Source organism: Toxoplasma gondii, chromosome IX (assembly GCF_000006565.2).
Source record: "Toxoplasma gondii ME49 chromosome IX, whole genome shotgun sequence".
Taxonomy (NCBI): domain Eukaryota; phylum Apicomplexa; class Conoidasida; order Eucoccidiorida; family Sarcocystidae; genus Toxoplasma; species Toxoplasma gondii.
The window spans coordinates 1,151,123-1,169,154 of record NC_031477.1 but is presented as its reverse complement, the minus strand read 5'-3'; the positions used below and the strand labels follow the sequence as shown (position 1 = coordinate 1,169,154).

Here is an 18,032-nt window from a genome sequence, read left to right as displayed (position 1 = left end):
GAAGAAAAACGCACACGGGATGGGAGAGCAGCGAGAACCGATGACCGTTGTCTTTTCTGACGCTCTCAAGGCTTGTCGAGGAAGTCAGAAAGAAGGGAAATGGGCGTTTTTACTGCTTCATACGCATCTCTCGCTTGCCTCCTTTCTGTATAAGTTTTTTTCTCGGGTGTAGACGATTTCGTTTCTTCGGCTTCGACCGACCTTGGCTCTTGGACTTCTCTGGAGGAGCAGCAACTAATGTCGCAGAGGCTCCCCGCGTCCGCCTTAACTCCGTATATCCTTTTTCTCGCTGCAGGGTGCTGCCATGCATGTCCTTGTGGCACCCGGTTTTCGTTTTTTCGAGTCATCTCGTGAGTCGCAGTGAACAGACTTGAAGTTTATTCCAAACGTGAGAAGTTCTCTTGTCACCTCCTTGCACTCGCCCTCCGCTTTCTCTTGGCCGTCGCGCAACTCTTTCTTCTTGCTTTACTCGGCGTATCTCTCGCATATCCTGTGCCTCTCCACGCGGTTTCTTCTTCCCTTTCTTCGTGTTTTTCCTTCCTCCCTCTGCATGCGCGTTTTTTTGAGGTGATGTTCGAGGCTGCCTTTCGCCTGTTTTTTTTTCTCCTCGTGCGTTTCGTTGGCTCTGCGTGGGTCGCCGCGTTGGGCGACTTGACTCTGTGAGAAACGTTTGAAAGACGAAAGTCTGAGGACGGAGACACCGTTGTCGGACAAAGACTCTGGCGTCGCGGAACGCGGAGGAAAATCCGATCCCGTCATCGCGCTTTGATCCCCGTGACGCGACGGCACAACGTACGAAGGGGAGAAAGGAATCACTATCAAGGAGCTGTTTACACAGCGGAGGCGAGAAAGCAGGAAAGACAGATGGGGGAAAGAGAGGGAGCACAACCGAGGAAGCAGACGCAGACAGGACGAAGGAAAGGACAGAAACGAGAGGGGAACACTGAGAGGGAAGATGAAAAGAAAGGTGAGAAGAAAGGAGACTGAAAAAGGAAAGGAGAGGACGATGGGGAACGCGGAGACCAGCGGAGAAGTATCAGCGAACGTCAACAGGCGCTCCAGCAGCAGCCAGCTTCGCAGCCTGCAGAAAGGAAAACGCGAAAACGGAGCGCAAAGTGAGGGAGAGCAAAGCAAGGAAAAGAAAGATAGCAGCCGAAGAGCGCAGGAGAATTCACTAAAAAGGAGAAGCACAGCCTGTGGAGAAGGAAAGAAAAACAGTAGAGTGAGAAAGACAGAAATCCCCAAAACAGTGAGGGAGAAACCTCGAAGTGACAGCACAGAGAGCAGACGACAGTGAGCATGCAGAGAGCGTCTAGGCCCCAAGAAGAGCTGCCACCGAGAACCTCCGATGTACCCCGCGAAAACCAACGGAGACTGTCAAGGGATCTTCGAGAGACAAATTCGTGAACCTCACTCTCCATGGTCTGCTTGTTTCGTTATCATTGCTCGCCCAACATCACAAAAGCTTCGCACACCATCTAAACAGCGATTCCCAGTCTCCCCCTTTTTGAAGAACGGACAGACGTTCTCCTGCCCCCGCGCGACATTCGCAGGCGTCATGAGTCCTGAGAGCGACACCGCATCGAGAAAGCGTCCTGATTCGCTCTGGGGCAATCGCAGAGTCTGGAAGTTCATGTGCGACGCGATACGCTCTATCCTCGGCTTACTTCGAGTTTCCTTCTCTTCGCGACCTGCCGCTTGCTAAGATCTGAGCGAGTCCCTTCGATAAAGAAGAAGGCAGCCTCCAGAGTCTTGTCTTGCGGAGCCGCTTCTCCTTTTTCTCCCTTTCGCTTCTTCGAGGTTCCAGAGGAAGAGTCTGCAGCACTCGCGCCGTCCGCGTCCTGGTCTGCCAGCTCTGTTTGCTCCGTCTTTGTGCGTCGACGCTTGCCCTTCTGTTCCTTCGCAGCTGCGGGAAAGGGGAGGAAGGCAAGCGCGCGACAGACCTTCTGACATTGCGAAGACGAAGTCTAAGCACCACGAAGAGAACGAGGAAAAACGAAAGGAACAGCGAGCAAGTGGGGAAGCGAAGAAGAACCGGAGAACACGAGAGAACGAAAAGGACGCCCCCTCAAAAAGGAGACAGAAGGGGAGAAAACAGGAAGAGAAACCTTGAAGCGGCAAACAGGACGGCACACGCAGATGCCGCAGACAAAGAGCGAAACGGAGAGAACTGCAGATACTCTCAGACGCGAGCAAAGCGCCAGTGGAGTCTACAAGGAAGAAAAAACAGAAGCCTGCGGCGCCCACCTTCACTGAAGATTGTGTCCACGGCTTCCTGCGCTCTGCAGAGAAACAATCAGAAAGAGAAAAGAGGTCTCTGCTGTTCGCTTCGCACTTCGAAGAGGGGAAGGAGCAGCTGTCGCTCGTGAGAGAGAAGTCGTCGAAATAAAAGCAGTCGAGGGAAACAAGCAAAAGCATAGTCTGCCTTCCTCATGCGACCGCGAAAAAAACGCACGGTCCAGCTTTGGGCGGACCTCCGTCGTGCCTTTCGAAGCAGAGGAATAGAGGAACAGAGCCCACACACAATGTGGAGCGCATGCGAGTTCCTTCACGGACGTTCAAGGAGATGCACACGACTACAGTTAACAACCTGGAATACTTTTGCATCGGCTACATAATGGCGAACCGGTAAGATAAAAAGGCAAAGGTAAACCGGCTACAGATGCTACTCAGGTTTCAAAGAAAATAGACATCTCTGCAGTGCAAAGGCACATTTGTCTATTTTCTCTGGCATGCGTGTAGCCTCTGTAGCCGGTTTACTTTTGCCTGTCCACACCTCAAGGGGGGAGAAGCAGGAAACGTGGAAGGAGAACTGTGAGAAAAAAAGAGAGAAGCGAGAACGGAAGCTCTTACTCTTTGCGTGAGGTGCTCGACTCCTCAAAAACGTCACCATCACTGTCCGACTCCGGAGCTTGCTTCTTCTTCCTCTTTTCCACGGTCTTCTTGCTCTTCTTCTTCTCGTCCACGCCCAGAAGCTGCTGCGCCACCGCGTCGCGCTACACACGAAAGAGGCGGAGAGAGAAGGAGAATGCGATCCAGAGAAGCCCGGCACAACAGCGAAAAAGCAAAATGAAGGTCCAAACGGACGACGACCGTGAGGAGAACCGAAGCAAGGCGAGAGGAGACGAGTGGACGAATGGACGAGTGGACGAATGGACGAATGGGGATGAAGAGGGCGCGCAAGACGCATGCAGATCAAGCGAGAGCCGCACAGAGGCAGAAGAGCAGAAAGAGAGACATGCCAACCGAAACAGGACGAAGGCCAGCCAGTAGAACAAACGCCTCGGCCGAGGGAAAAGTAAAATGAAAAGAAAAAAAACGCGTACGTCCCGCAGCACAGAGGAGACAGAGCCTTGTGGACGGGAGAGACGCGTTCTGGAGAAACGCGGCTGGTGACAAACGAACAGTCCTCCCCAGAGAGATGCAGCAGAGTTCGATCTCGTCACACCTCCTCCCCCTGGGTGTTCGTGTGGGTTCTCTCGCTTTCCTGTGCAGTCCTTGTTCTCGCTCTCCCTAGTCCTGCATACCTCGAGGAGGGCGCGGGCAGCTTCATGAGCCGCATGCTTCTCCGTTTTCTCTGCCTCCACGACATCCTCCGCCTGGTCGCCTTCCTCGGCCAGCAGGTCCTTGAAAAGCTCCTGAAAAAACGATCGAAAAGGCATTCGTTGGTGCTGAAGCCGAACCAGAGAGGCATGCATGCATACACACGGACCAACGTACCTGCATAGATACATACACTTGCAACTTCCCATATACACATATACTCACAAACATGCGTGCAGTTGTACGATTAACAGGTTGACCACAATCGCTCTAGTGGGGGGTGAAACAACGTCGACTTTGCTCCGACGAAAGTCGATGCACGTTTTGGTCGCGTATGCGGAGAAGCGTTCTTCGCGTGTACAGGGAACAAGTCTGCAGGGCATCTGTATCAGCATGTCTGTCCTGTGTAAGCGATTCACAGGTGTGCAGAAAGTCTGCGCGAGCGCGACGCAACGGAAGCTCTGGGCTGAACGTCCAAGAAGGGAGAAAGGAGATCTCGATCAAAAAACATCTTGGGGAGGGGAAGCGCGTCGACGCGCGCGCGGAGACCAGAGGAGCGGTCGAAGAAACGCGACGCTCCTTACAGAGAAGGTCATCACGCAAGAAGAAAACCAACTTCAGAGAGAGCGAGCGACAACTCAAAAAGACACCGCGAGACAGCCGTACCCTGGTCTTGCTCTTTTTCTCCTGCCGCGTTGCCCAGCCTTCTTCGTTTCTTTTGAACGTATGAATTTCACAGTTGACGTATGCCGCGTAGTTTTTCTCTCGCAGTTCTTCTTCGACCTCCAACAGCTCCTGCACAATCCGCCGCTTGATGTCCACCTGCAACGGGAAGAAGCAACGGGGAAGAAACTGTCCCTTCCGCATAAGAGAGAAAAGACAAGCAAAGCCGCAAAGTCCGAAGAAGCAAAGACATGCGAGAATCCAGACTCATTCGTCTCTCAACAGAAAACCGACTACCTGGAGCCTCGCCGATTTTCGTCGTGAATGTAAAGACTGTAAAGAAGCCAAGAAAAGGACCGGACATCCAAGCATACACACACGCATGCAGGCACTACCGCAGGTGTTCGTACACCAACAGACACACACACACAAATATGCATATAAACATATATATAAAAATATATATATATATATAGGTATATATATAGGCATACATATATATATATATATATATATGTAGGAATGTTTGTAGGCATTCATGCACACATGGTTATTCACATTTGTATGTGTGTCTCTCATTGAGAAGTCGCGCTCTCTAGGCCTGTCCGCTGTCGTGAGCGTTCGCGATGTTCTGTCGCTCGGCTGGCGCTTCTTTCCTCCCCCTGTTTCGCGGTTCCTTCTCAGAAAGGGAAGGCTCGGTTTCCTCGCGGCGTTACCGTTGCGGCATCGTAGAAGGTGGTGACTACGAAGCCCCCAGTCGGATGCAGCGCTGCCTGTGCGTAGTTCCCGCAAAAAGCCTTCAAGAGTTGTTGAACAGCTTGCGGCGGAAAGAGAACGTTGCGGCTACTCTCCGATTCCTTTTCTCCTCGTCCTGAGCTGTGAGACGCAGAGGCCGCGGCCTTCACAAGGCCCTCCAAAAGCCGCGAGCCTTGCGCATCGGTCGCGAGGCTCAGCAGAGCCGGACTAAACAGGCATGCACAGAAACAAACCCTTGGACTCGCAAATGTGCAGGAGAAAGTCGTGCCAAAAATCCTGCTTTTCCACACATCAGAAATGCGACATACAGAAAAAGAGACACTGATTGATGCACGCACAAATACATATATATATATATATATATGCATATATATATATATATATATATATATATATATGTACACTTTTTATCCGTATTCATGTTCCTATTTCTCTCTCTCTCTCTCTATATATATATATATATGGATATAAAGATGCATGCTCTTGGGTATAGAAATGAAGAGGTGAATATATATATATATATATATATATATGGGTACAAAACCAGGCGTTGATATTTAGATTTATATTGAGAGAGCAGAAGGTGGGGAGATTCGTTTTTCTATGCTGCACCCGGTTGCATGCGTGTGGAGCTTTGCATTTGAAGAGGCACTGGGAAACTGGTTTGCGGTCTTGACTGGACGAGGCACTAGCTCGACAAATCGACAGGCCTGAGGTGAGGCCTGGGCAATGCCAGCAGCGCCAGAACCTCTTTTTCAGCATCGGTTTTTTTCTGGCGAGCCGGTCTGATCTGATAAGCAGCTTTACACGGAACGGCTGCATGCGAGTGAAAGCCTGCGCCCCGAGTGCTGCGAAGGCCGCGTTGTTTCGCACCGTTCATCCCAGAGAGGAGGGCAGTCTTTGCCTCTCCACTGTCGGACGGAGACAGAAGTCCTCTTTAAGATTTTCACGAACTTCTTGAAGCCGCCGACGAGAGGTTGAATCGCAGCGGGTGGGAACCGGAGGAGACTGAGGACGATGGAGACGCCGGTGGGGGTCACCATGTCGCTCAAGTGTCGAAGCGTGTGAGGCTTCTGTTCGCCTTCGTCCCCGGCCTTCTCTTGCTGGGCGAAGAAGCAGAGCGAGGGGGAGAGGCCTTCAGGCCGCGCGAGCGCGAGGAGAGAAAACCACGCAAAGGGAAGGTTTTTCGGATTGTGGAGGTCGAAGGCCGCAAACAGGCGCTTGGCAAAGTCGGCCTGAGACGTCCGGACGCGCCGACAAGCCTCGGAGAGGCGCCAGAGGACGGCGGGAGTCCTGGCAGCGACGCAGGCGCTGAAGTCCACAGCTGCAAGGAGAAGCACCCCAAGCGAGGGAGAGAAGAGCGAAGAAAAAAAACGACAGACAGATGTTCAAGCATCTGGAGGACCAGGCGCGGCGGTCGGATGCGAACCATCCAGACGAGTGAAAGAACGTTCTTTGCTCGATCAAAAGCGAAAGTGGAGACACACGTCTACAGGTGCTCCATCCACGGGCGCAGCCGCGGTGACAAAGAGGATTGACTTGTGAATCATCAGCAGAACATCAGGATACTGTCGACTGACGGAGTGGACTGGAAGCCGTGAGACTGTCGTATGCATTTGTGTGTGTGTGTGCACCCAGGCTTGACTTGGTCTCTGTTGACGCATGCGTAGAGCCACCCTGTTCCCGCTTGGCAAAAGATCCACCCTTCGGTCCTGCGGAGCGTTCACTGCAAGTCGTCGTTTCTCTTTTCCGTGACGTCTCGGCCTTTTCGGTCGACGAACTTCGTCTCGTTTCTGCGACTCACCGCCAACCAGCTGCCGGACGTGAGCCGGCTGCAAGAGGGTCGAGGTCAGGAGCTTTTGGAGCATGAAGTTTCCGAAGCGGCCTGTGCACAGGGCAGAGGCGCGGTGAGCCGTGAGTGCGAGGAAAAGAAAGAACAGGAGCAGAACGCAAGCAACTGAGCGCAGGAAGGAGAAGAAACGAGGAGAAGGAAGAGAAGGAAGAGAAGGAAGAGAAGCAAGGAGGAGAAGGAAGGCGAGAGACGGGTGTAGGGAAAACTGTGTGTGGGGGAGGCGCAGAAGAAGGTAGATTGAAATGAAAGAAAACAAGCGCCCAGCTGGAGAGACGTGTGTAGCCATGGAAGTGGAAATCCTCTTCAACGGGGCGAAGCGCGGACCGAAGGCGACGGCAAACGAAACCTCATTTCGTCTCTGATTTACAGAACAACTGACCGGCGAAGCATCTTGAGGAAAAGCGTCGACTAGATGACACAAATACATTGCGAGCCTGGGAGAGCTCATGCGGCAACGCAGGAGCTTCGCTCGGCTTTTCCCTTTCTTTCAGCCTTGCACCCAGAGCAGAGTCGACCTGTGTTTCGCACGACGGCGCGTACAGAAACGCTCGTTCGCAGCCACCGAGGCGACGCATGCGTTCGCTCTTGGCTCGGATCGTCAGCTCACCTTGCGCAAGGTGGTTGACGCGTTTCAGGAGCCAGGAAGAGAAAAACAGTTCAAACGGTTCAGGCGCGAGCATCAAGGCTGCAACTTCTAAAGCGCGACTTCCTGTTGGGCTGTCGACGAGGGCATCTGAGAACGAAGGCGAGAAAAGGCAGTGAGTACAACAGAGAGTGGAGAACCATGTTTACTGTCTCTATCACCTTGCATCCGTCTGTGCGGTTGGTTCCGGCCTCTGGAAGGATTGCCTGCCTCCAACAACAGGCGAGGCGACGCGAGAGAGCAACGGCAGACGCGAACCGCCTGCGCAGCGTCCGAGGCAGCGAGACGGGAGTGGAGACGCGAGAACGGTCTGTCGAGTCCATGACGGAGATGCGTGTGTGGTTGCGCTTCTCGGATCTGGAGTCACCTGGGAGTGTAGACGCTTCAGTGGAACGGTTGACTGGCCTGCCGGAGGCGCACAAGAGAGGCGCGGAATCGCCGGCGGCGAACGCGGGGAAAAGGGAAGAAGAGACACGAGGTCGCCTCACCTCCCAGTTGATACACCCACGGTGGAATTACCTGCAAGTTGCATCATCTCGCTTCGTCGGGTCGCCTGCGAGGACGGGGGACAGAAACGCACCCAATTCATATCCTCTTCACTCTGTCTGCGGCCTTCCCCGTTGTCCACCACACCGCGCGACTCCGGCGCAGGTCCGGTTGCTGTTGTGCTCCACAGCTCGACTTCCAGACTCAAACCGACGGAGCTGAGTCGACCGGGGAGACGAGAAGACACAGTGAAGCGGCATTCTGCGACGCCATGCGCTTTCGTCTGGAAACTCTGCCCAGGCAACTCTTCGCAGACTCCGAGAGACAGAACGTAGCCTCACCCTCTCCGTGACTGTGCAGCGGAGTCTGGGAGCGCCGCAGACACCCGAGGTGGAAGACAGCGCGCGCGCGAGAGACGAGACACAAGACAGACGGCATGGGAAAAGAGACTCGGATGGAGAAACAGCTGCGAGTGCGGCGCGTCAAAGACTTCTGTTCCTTCATCAAGGAATGTGACTTGAGGGCCGCGCGCTCATGCTGGCAAAAGCGCAGAGCTGCGACGGAACTCACCTCTGGGCTGTCGAGTCGGAAAATCGCTGCCAGGAGACGCGTCTTCGCCTCTGCATGCGCAGCAAATAGGCAAGCAGCGAAGGTGAAAAAGGAAGCAAACGCCATGACGACGAGACTTCTCTCTGCCCGCAGAAGTCTGCGCAACCCCGTCGGTTGTGCTGCCAACGTCACATGCTCACGCGCGCTACGATATGCAGAAAACGCGCAGACGAAGAAACCGACTGACGTAAAACTCGACAGGTCCCCAACATCTACATGCACACACAGACATGCAGACAGTATCCTCGTATCTTCAGATATACGCCTCTGTGCTGAGCCAAGCGCATCTGTTCCACTCGGGTTCTCTCTCTACACACCTTGTATGCATACCAATGCATACAGACATATATATATATATATATATATATATATATATATAAATATACATATACATATATATATATATATCTGTATATATATCTGTATATATATATATATATGTATACGCAGATATGTACAGATATGCATATATGCGCATATGTATATAAATGTGAAGATAATCCGGGCGAGTGGAGTTTGGAAGGTCTTACTTTCGAACTGAGGGGCAGAGGCTGTGACGTGGAGAAGAAGCTGGAGAGCTGGAGACGCGTAGACATCAAAGAGCAAGGAATAAGGATTTGCACTGACAGCAGCGGCGACGCTTTTCGCGATTCTTTGTAGCAGCGCCTGCAGCGACGGAGGAGAGGGGAAACGTTGAGCGCCAGTGCCTCGCGTCCCGTTCGAGCCACCCGCTCCGTCTCCACTCAGCGAAGTATCGGGCAGAGTCTCAGCAGTCTCTTGACGTCTTTTTCGCGGTTTCCGTCGGCCTGAACGCCAAAGGCACAGACTTGCAACGACGCGAAGTACACAGAAGGCAAAAGATGTTACACAAGCCGAGAGGGAAGGTGCACAATAAGGCAGAACGGTGCGTACAAGCAGCAAGAGGAGGTGGAACGCGTTGAAGAGAGAGCTGAGAGGAGCGCGAAGAAGACGCGGAACAACAGCGGGAAGTCCGCGAAGAGGACGCTCCAGAAGAGGACGCTGGCGAAGAAGAAATCGGAGAAACCGTGAAACGCAGAGGCGAAAGACAGGGTATACAGACTCGACGAAGCATCTGCCTCAACGGGCGAGGCTACACCGAGGTTCAGATGAGGTTCAACTCGAGCAGGAAACATGGACACTGTAGCACCGACAAACCTCCAGGCAACGCACATGCACCCACCAGGACAAATGCACGCGGCGCGGAACAGGAAGGCAGAAAAAGAAATCCACCTCGTCTGTGGCTGTCCCTGCTTTTCGTCTTTCGTTCACTCAGGAGACACACCACCTGTCCGTGCAGGTCATGCAGGGACTTCCTCACCGAGTTCGTCGACTGAAGGAAGAGAGTAAATCCCTGCGGCCGCGCGAACGACGGCGCGGAAGACGTGAGAGCCGCAGCTGTGAGTCATGAGGGATATCCATCCTCCCTGTTCGGACCTGAAGAAACGGACGCACCAGCGGCAGAGACACTCGCCTGCGAAGGCAACCATGTGGAGGCGACAGAGCAAAGCGAGCAAAGAGAAGACGAGGCAAGACCTGAGCAGAGAGTGCGAGTTCAGAGTTCATGGCACTTGGACCCACAGATGCGAAACTGTCGACTGTCAAAAAAGCCAGCGAACGTCTTACTCAATCGCATGCAGTGAATAGAGCGTCAGATCTTCAACCGACTGCGCCGCCTCCTCGTCGCCTGAACGGTAACAAAGGTCTGGAGACACAGTTCTTGACTCTCAGTCTCTGCAGCGCCGTCTGGCGTCTGCCGTTTCAGCAGATTCCACTGCTGGAGTGCTGCAGAAAACCTTAAAAGCTGCATTTCGATAAACGACGAGTCCAAACCGGCGACCTCGTAGTCGCACGGATGTTGTGCGATAGACCCGCGACGTCATGACGTCGGCACACAGTGGACATGCCCTTGCAAGTCTCTCTGCAAATGCGGCGATTCTCCACATCCACAGATCTGTCCATTAAGGCCTCTCCGTGCTTCGCCATGTGGAGTTCGAGGCGTCTCTGTGAGAGCAATCGACTTCTCCTCTTGAGTTGTGTCGATTTGCTTCAGGGAACCACACAGAGAGCCGAGTCGGCAACATCCCCTCAACTTCCACTCGAGACCTCTGCGTTCAGATCCTGGGATCTTCAACTCTGCTGGAGTCTCAACGGTTACACAGACCAGATTACATTTGGACAGGTCTATAGATTTATTTATACATTTATTTATATACACGTATATGCCTGGAGTGAGGCGGCTCCGTCTGCTCTCTCTTGCTTCGTTGCTGAGAGAGGCGGCGCGAACTGAAAAGTGGATTCGAAGTCCGGGGAACGCACGAGAAGAGCCGCCGAGAAGAGGCGAGAACTCCAGACGCGAAGACATCTCACGAACGTACCTTCCTCTCGGAGTCGCCGCTCCGCGTCCAGAACGCAGGGCAGAGCTCCGAAGAGAGTTTGGAGAACATGCGAACCGTTTGCATGCACTGCCAATTGACCTGCGTGGCGAGGCGAGAGACACCGGGCAAGCCGATAAATGCGAATAAGGGAGAGAAGCGGCAGGAACGCATCACCCCAGAAGGGGGAAGAGTGCATGAAAGGCGCGACGCCCACAGAACCGCGTTTTCAAATAGGCTCTGGAGACCGCTATACTTTATGCTCTTTACTTGCTGGTCACGAAGGGCATATGCATCCGGTCGCGCCATGACAGAGATGGTCGGCAGGTCAAAAACAGAGAGGAGAGAGCGAAGAAAACGGGGACAGAAAGAACAAGAACGACAAGAGAGACGACAAAACGACAAACAGAGCTGGATTCAGGCGAAAAAACGATGCTTCACAGAAAAGATCCGAGACGTTCGGATGCAGCTCCCAGGTGAACGCGCGTCGTCGAGACTCTCTGTCGTTCACTGTCTCGCGGTCTCCGTCTCCGGCCTGTTTCTGGAACCGGTGAGGAGACGAAAACTCGCTGTGGCTTCTGTGCAGACTCGCAGCTCGCTAGACGGACAAAGGCATGAGTGTGGACAGCAATTGAACAGAGCCAAACAGAGGCCCCGGTGGACGCAGGAACGGTGAGGCACTCGTCTGCGGAGAGCTGCGTCCACTGACATGTCGTCCAGTCGTGTATGCATCGAAATAGGCAGCTTTCAAACTTTCCAAGGGATGCGCAGGTCGGATTTCAGTGTCATGCGGCATCAAGGCTCCGCAGCGGGCATGGTCTAGGTGCATTGCGTGGACTCTCGTTCTTTGCAAGAAGCGTAGCTAGGAGGAACCTCATTCCTCGAGCGGAAGAAGAACAAGACGGGGCACTGCCAGGAAAGAAGGACGCGGAGTCCGACGCACCACCCATCACCAACCTAGAGCGCGCCAGAGAGGAGAAGTCGCAGCGCAGCCGAGAGACAGAGAGCCAGAGAGACGGTCGGAGAGGCCCACAACTCAGGAGTACACCTGACTCGAGGACGGCTCTTTGCAAACCGTCTCAGTGGAAAGGCGTTCGTCATGCAGCCGCTCGCAGACGTCGAAGGCGCCTCAGAAGCTTGAGTGCAAGCATCGAATCGTCTTCCGCGAGCCAGTGCTCCACGCCTGCGTTCGTCCTCACCTGCACTTCCTGACAGCTTCCGAAGAAGCAGCAGAAACGCGTGGATATTCTGTTTCTGCTGCTCGCGTCGCGACGCCCCAGACGAAGAGAGAAAGCCGGCGAGGAGGCCAAGGATCTTCTCCACCACTTTGCTGCATCGTTGATCTGTGAGGACCAGCGGCGTCTGCCAAACTCCACAGGAAGCGCAGAAGCCGAGGTGAGGACATTCGCGAAAAAAGGCCGCAAGAGAGGAGACGAAACGGGAGAAAGCGGTGGAGAGGAAGACGATAAGGAAGCGGTCGAGAAGAAGAAAAAGGGAAGACGGCGGCAGGGAGGAAGAGAGGAAAAAGAAATAGAGGAAGCAAGCGAAGAAAAACAGTGAACGTGGAGAGGCGAGACACAAAGCACAGTGCAGTGTTTTCTGGAGGATTCTGAGGTTGTTCTGTGCAACGGGAGGATTGTCGTGAGGCATTTGAAAACATGGACGAGGAGTCAGAGAGCGAAGAAGACGCAGTTCCAGAGAACATGAGGAACCTGATGGCGACGGCGTCAAAGGACGCAAACGCATCTTATGGTGTGACGTACCTTGGAGCCGACTTCTTCTGCGGTGGCAGCGACGAACGTTTGCCATTCTTCATCAGATTTGAATGCACGTTGATCGATGACATCTTTGACGTGAGTGAGATATTCGACGTATCCGTCGACGCTGCGTTTTCCTTTGGATTTTTGTTTGTCAACTTTCGGGTAACCGCCATCGGAAGGCACTACCGGAGAGGCCTCGGGGTCCACGAGTGCGTCCTCGTGCACGGCCGCAGGACTCTCCGAATCCTCGTCTCTTCTTCTCTTGGTCGCTTTCTCCGGTTTTCGCGCGCTGCAGGTTGCCGGGGCCCTTCCGGAGAGAGAGACCGCGTCCTCGCCTTGATCCTCGACTTCCCCCTCGCTTCCCTCCGGGAGTTCTCCTTCGTCAGAGGCGTCCGCTGCCGAGGCTGTCGTCCTCTTGTGACGGCGCCCACCTCTTCGTTTGCCCTTCGCCATTTCAGTCGACTGCACAAGAGGTCTTCGCGGAAAAGGAAAAGGTCGGCAGGGGAACAACGTCGGTGGAACGCGTAGAGGAGAGGGGGAAACCAAAAGAGGCGAAGCAGTCGTCGCGACAAGATGGCCAGTGCACGGGAGTGCTCGTTGAGCAAAGATGCAGCGACCGTGGTTTCGCGCGACGGAAAGAGGTGTAGAGAAAAAGAAGACGCTACGGCGCGCAGGGAGGAAACGCGAGACGGAAAAGAGAAGAGGAGGAGAAATCCTTTCTTTTGATCCGAAAGGACGAAACGGACGGGGACGACGACGAAGACTGTGTCGCCTGCGCGACTCGTGGCGAGACGCTTGGACTGGGAATGCTGGCAGCGCGAGTCTCGACAAGAGAGAGAGAGCGATCTCGCGAGGACTTCTGCAGCAAGGACAGAAGAAGACTATAAACGATTCTTTGGCTTGCAAGTTATTCGCCTCTTGGCAACGGCGGATTTCCGCCTCGAGCTGAAGATGAACGTGGTGCCTGCCTCGGACTCGACGAGCCTCGCGCGAAAGTCACAAAACCGACTTGGCTTTTTCTCTTGGCGTCGGCCAAAGTTCGTCAGGTTTCCTTTGCAGCGCTGTGAATGTATTTGTGGCCAGCGATAAGGTTCGCCAGTCTCTTTCGATTCGTAGGTAACGGAGCTGCGAAACTGCAGAAGAAATCCTTTTTTCCTACGCATGCTTCCACGGCAGTCGAAAGGCCTGCATGCAAATATCTCTGTGGGCTGCTCTCGCCTGTCTCCTTGCCGCGTTTGCAGACGAAACGAAGCCGAGAGACAAAACCAGAAAAACGGACTGCGCCATGTGTTGTAGGGAATGTTTTTGCTAAACCAATTGACAAGCCGACTGTGGTTGTTATCTGGGTTTTCCTTCTTGTTTTGAGAGCTTGTTTATCTGCACTTTGGGCCTAATACGCCGCCGTCTTTTTTCCAGCGTTTTTCTACAGAGCGCGCGCGCTCGCTGCTATATGCGTAGCTACGGTTGCCGTATCGACGCCCGGACGACTTGAGGCTCTTCTTAGGACCAGTGCCTGACACAGAAAAGGGGAGTTGAAGAGCTCAAGTTGCCCATCTGGTGCCAATAAATTTTCCGGGGACTGTCTCCCGTCTGCCCAACCCCGTTTAGCAAGCGTTCTCTGTCGCGGTCAAACTCGGGAGCTTTTCTTGCGTCTGGCGAGAGTCCACGCTTCTGAGGTGACGCTTCTTCGTACAAGTTACACGACTTTTAAATAGAGCGCTTGAAGACAACGACAATGGTCGAATCCGCTTGTCGATCTATGTTGTCAGAAAACTGATAAAGGTGGAGACCCAATTCGCTCTCGTTGGTGTATCTCAACGTTTCGTTGCATGGTCGTGCGTAGCTGAGAGAGCAGCCAAGTTTTCTCGCTTCTTGGTCTCGCCCTGCCTTTTCGATGCATTCCTACCTCGCTTTTTTCTCCTTCTCCACAACTTTACCGCGTCTGATACAAGTCGGCTCGTACAGCGAGTACAGCAGAAGTCCGAGTTCCTCCTCTGACCAACAGAGGACGCAGCGCTTTCCGTCCTTTTGAACGCGCAAGTCACTGCTGCACTTTCTTTCTGTCGCGAATTCTCGCTGCGCCCAATTTCCCCGCGCTGCACTTTTTTGGTCGTCCTTCCTGTCGCCGCACGGTTCTCTCCATCCCCGAGCCACCACAGACTGACCTGTATTTTCTTTCGTCCGCATGCGTTCAACTCCAAGAGCCTCGGATTGTTGTTTACAGGCAGAGGGCACCTTCTTGGCTGCGGTACGGCGATCTCTGCTACAAGAAACGTCTCTCGATCCGAACAGTTTCGCTGCTGTCGTACCCTGACGCTGGAGGCTGCCGGCTGCAACGCGAGAGTGAACCTACGCAGAGTCAGTGAAGGCCCAGCAAATGGCGATTTCGCGCAGAGACGGAGGGCGGAGGAGAGGAGCCGTGGAGGAGGACAACGTTGAGTTCCCGAGACCGACTACGTTGGCGAGACGGCGACGGGAGCTCAGAAGACGAAGCAGCACAGAGGCGACAGGTTCTACGGCGTCTCCGCGCTCCCGGGTGGGGACGACTGTGTTTTTCATGGTTCTCCTCTCTGTGGTTTCGTACCTGTTAGTTCAGAATCGAAAGCGCATCGCCAACTTTGTCGGCGACAGCGGCGTCACCCTCGCAGTGGTGACAGACCAGGTGCCGGAGGCCTCGACATCCACAAGCGACGTAGTCCAGGTGTCTGACGATGCGCTGGAAGACTCGGACGCGAAAGCAGAAATAGCGAGTTCCTATAAAATCCCAGCAGACGTCGTCCGGCGCGCAACGAAACTCGCTCGTGACCATTACGTCTTGTCGGCGTTCTTTGCCGCCACAGTCGTGAGTTTGGCTGTGTACAGCGGTCACCTCCCGTTTCTCGGGGCGCCGCAGAGCGGAGCGGCGCGTTCGTCGGCGGGTGGGCCGCTGCGTTTCGCGGACCTCTTCCCGCATCTGTTGAAGTCAGAGAACGTTGATCGAGACGCGACTGAAATCGAGAGTCGGGCGCTCGAGCAGCTGGGTGTCGTCGCGTCCTCGTGGAAGCCAACAGAATCGCTCCGGAAATTCTTCGAGTGGTTGATGAGTGAGAGGCCGGGACCTGCTGCGGACGAGCCGACGCTGCCGAGTGTGGAGTTCGTGAACGGGCTCGTCGGCACAATGGTCGCCAAACTGAAGGCGTCGGTGTCAAACTTGCCTGCGGGGGGGATGCTGATGTCCCTGGGGAAAATGCTGATGTTTGCAGGCGTTATCTTCGGTGCCGGGCAGCTCACGACGCGCGTGCTCAAGGCCGAAGTCAACGCTGTGACAGGCAGGTTCGGGGTGGTCAGGCGCCAGATCTGGGAGCGGGAGCAGGCCGCACAAGAGGCGGAAAACGTCGTGAATCAATTGCAGCAACATGTGACGAAACTCGAGGCGAAGCTCGAGATGGAACGCGAGGCCCTGAAGAGCGAATCGGAGCGGGCGGCCACTGCGCGAGTCATGCTCAAGCAACTGAAAGAGACCAGTGAAGGCGTCGTCGAAGACAAGGCCGCTGTGCTGGAGGCGGCAGGACGCGAAGCCGAGGACCGGCGCGCGAAGATCGCGGCGATTGTGGCGCAAATCAAGGAGACCAACGAGGAGATAAAACGCTTGGAAGCCGAGCGCGCCGCGCTCCAAGAGGAGGTGCACTTGGCCTCGGTGGAGGTGGCGAGTCTCGTAGGTGACGTCGATACGCAAAGAGGGACTGTGGGAGCCGGTGGAAGACCTCGCGGCGAACAGGGGAAACGCGAGGCGTTGGAGCAATTGGAGAAGGAAACGCAGGTGATGCTCAGTGTGATCGACGAGCTGAACAGCGCAATTGACAAAGCCACCACTCTGAAAGACATCACGACGAAACGCGTCATCGATCTGCAGAACGTCCACGCAACGGCCGCAGAAGCAACCAAACGGGAACAGGAAGAGACTGAAAAGGTTGTGCAGGCGATGTGCGACGTGATCGACCGCATCGAAAACGATACAAACGACGCGCGAAGCAATTTGGTCATCTTGGAAGAGAAACTCAAAGATGCGAACGCCAAGATTGAAGCGATCCGGCAAGCAGCCGAAGGGCAGGAAGACCCGCAGCAGCTGCGGGCTGCGATCCAGGCGCAGGAAGCGTAAGGGATGCAGATCGACTACGAAGGTCGAACACTCCTGACCAGGTTCACTTCAAACCAGGATTGGTAGAAAGGTATTTGGACATGTCAGACAGAAACGTGAGAGCAGCTCCACCGCACAGTTCGTGCCTTTCACTGGGCATACATGCGAATGGCGGGGCTGTGGACTTTCAGCGCGCAGGCACCCCTGTGCAATCAATCGGATTAGTCGCGGACCACCAGCAAGCTGTTTACCTCACAGATAAGCGGTTGAGACGGACCAGCAGACACGCCATGGTTTTCGCTCTCCGAAAAATAAAAGTGTACAGTGCTGTTGCAGGATAGGATAGGTTCGTTGAGAGTCTGTTGTCCGTCTGCGTCAGGTCAATTCCTCATGCGACATCAGCTGTACAATCAAAAATCGTGCTCGTAGAACGCGTGGGTACTTTTCAAACATTCGAGAATAAGCTTGACAGAGGGACGCTCCCGCGAGTTCCTCAACGACAACACCCGAAGCTCAAGGCAGGCTGCCTGCAGTTACAGTCAGCCCTTGAGAGCAGAAATATTCAGAACTCCGAATCTGGAAGTTATATTCAAACTTAGTTTCTATTGCACGTTATGTTTCTGAACAGGCTTTTGCTGGTTCGGTTTCATACGTCCGGGTTGTCTGGTTCTGTTATCACTCACAAAGTGGATAACCACGCCTGGACTTCACATCCGTTGTAACGGCGGGAGGATCCCCGATGCAGCCTTGCTTCGCTAACTGCTGCGTAGCTGCACACGCCATAGGCTGTAACCCAAATAGAGAGCTTCAGCTGGTGTGGAAGGTCGGAAATATCGGAAGCATTAAGTTGGTTTACTAACGACATGGCATCTTCTGTCTAGCAGGTACGGAAGTCTCTGGCTTCACACAACGCCAAGTCCACAATGCCGTATTCACCTCAGAAATCGCAATCCCTGCACTGGTATGAACTACGTGAACACATACGTTGCAGTTACCCTCGTGAACATCTGTCTTGAAAAGGCTTGCCCACAATCCATCGTTGGTTGCTTTCGAACTGTTTCGCGTGCTGGAGTCGCAGAACCTACTTCCTCTTGGTGTAAAGCTGACAACTCCAGATCCCTTGGGAACCACAGGTGCTAAATTCTTCTTTGCACATGCTTATCGTGGCGGTACCGTTGGTCGGCAGCGGTGACGACACAGGAGGGGGGTT

General features: G+C 54.2%; 2 protein-coding genes across 2 annotated transcripts; one reads left to right on the top strand and one right to left on the bottom strand.

Annotated features, from left to right (window-relative positions):
• Positions 1-31: 31 nt before the first annotated feature.
• Positions 32-13,830, bottom strand: TGME49_266400 (hypothetical protein). The gene is made up of 18 exons (XM_002368688.2): positions 12,709-13,830; positions 12,145-12,307; positions 10,949-11,047; positions 10,197-10,257; positions 9,892-10,007; positions 9,083-9,358; positions 8,514-8,563; positions 7,977-8,010; positions 7,422-7,547; positions 6,767-6,847; positions 5,836-6,286; positions 4,923-5,169; positions 4,210-4,365; positions 3,528-3,638; positions 2,854-2,996; positions 2,248-2,282; positions 1,668-1,906; positions 32-1,081 (listed from the first exon to the last, which is right to left on the bottom strand). The coding sequence occupies exons 1-18, from the start codon at positions 13,156-13,158 to the stop codon at positions 1,037-1,039; spliced, it is 2,883 nt and encodes a 960-aa protein (XP_002368729.1). The 5' UTR covers positions 13,159-13,830; the 3' UTR covers positions 32-1,036.
• Positions 13,831-13,985: 155 nt separating this feature from the next.
• Positions 13,986-17,299, top strand: TGME49_266410 (hypothetical protein). The gene has a single exon (XM_002368689.2). The coding sequence runs from the start codon at positions 15,083-15,085 to the stop codon at positions 16,841-16,843; it is 1,761 nt and encodes a 586-aa protein (XP_002368730.1). The 5' UTR covers positions 13,986-15,082; the 3' UTR covers positions 16,844-17,299.
• The last annotated feature ends 733 nt before the right edge of the window (positions 17,300-18,032 follow it).

Coding starts and splice junctions, on each gene's coding strand:
- TGME49_266400 (XM_002368688.2), bottom strand. CDS start 13,158: ATGGCGAAGGGCAAACGAAGAGGTGGGCGCCGTCACAAGAGGACGACA. Junction 8,011..8,513: donor TCCGACTCGACAGCCCAGAG/GTGAGTTCCGTC, acceptor CCGTCCTCGCAG/GCGACCCGACGAAGCGAGAT. Junction 6,287..6,766: donor CGTCCGGCAGCTGGTTGGCG/GTGAGTCGCAGA, acceptor TTCTCCTTGCAG/CTGTGGACTTCAGCGCCTGC.
- TGME49_266410 (XM_002368689.2), top strand. CDS start 15,083: ATGGCGATTTCGCGCAGAGACGGAGGGCGGAGGAGAGGAGCCGTGGAG.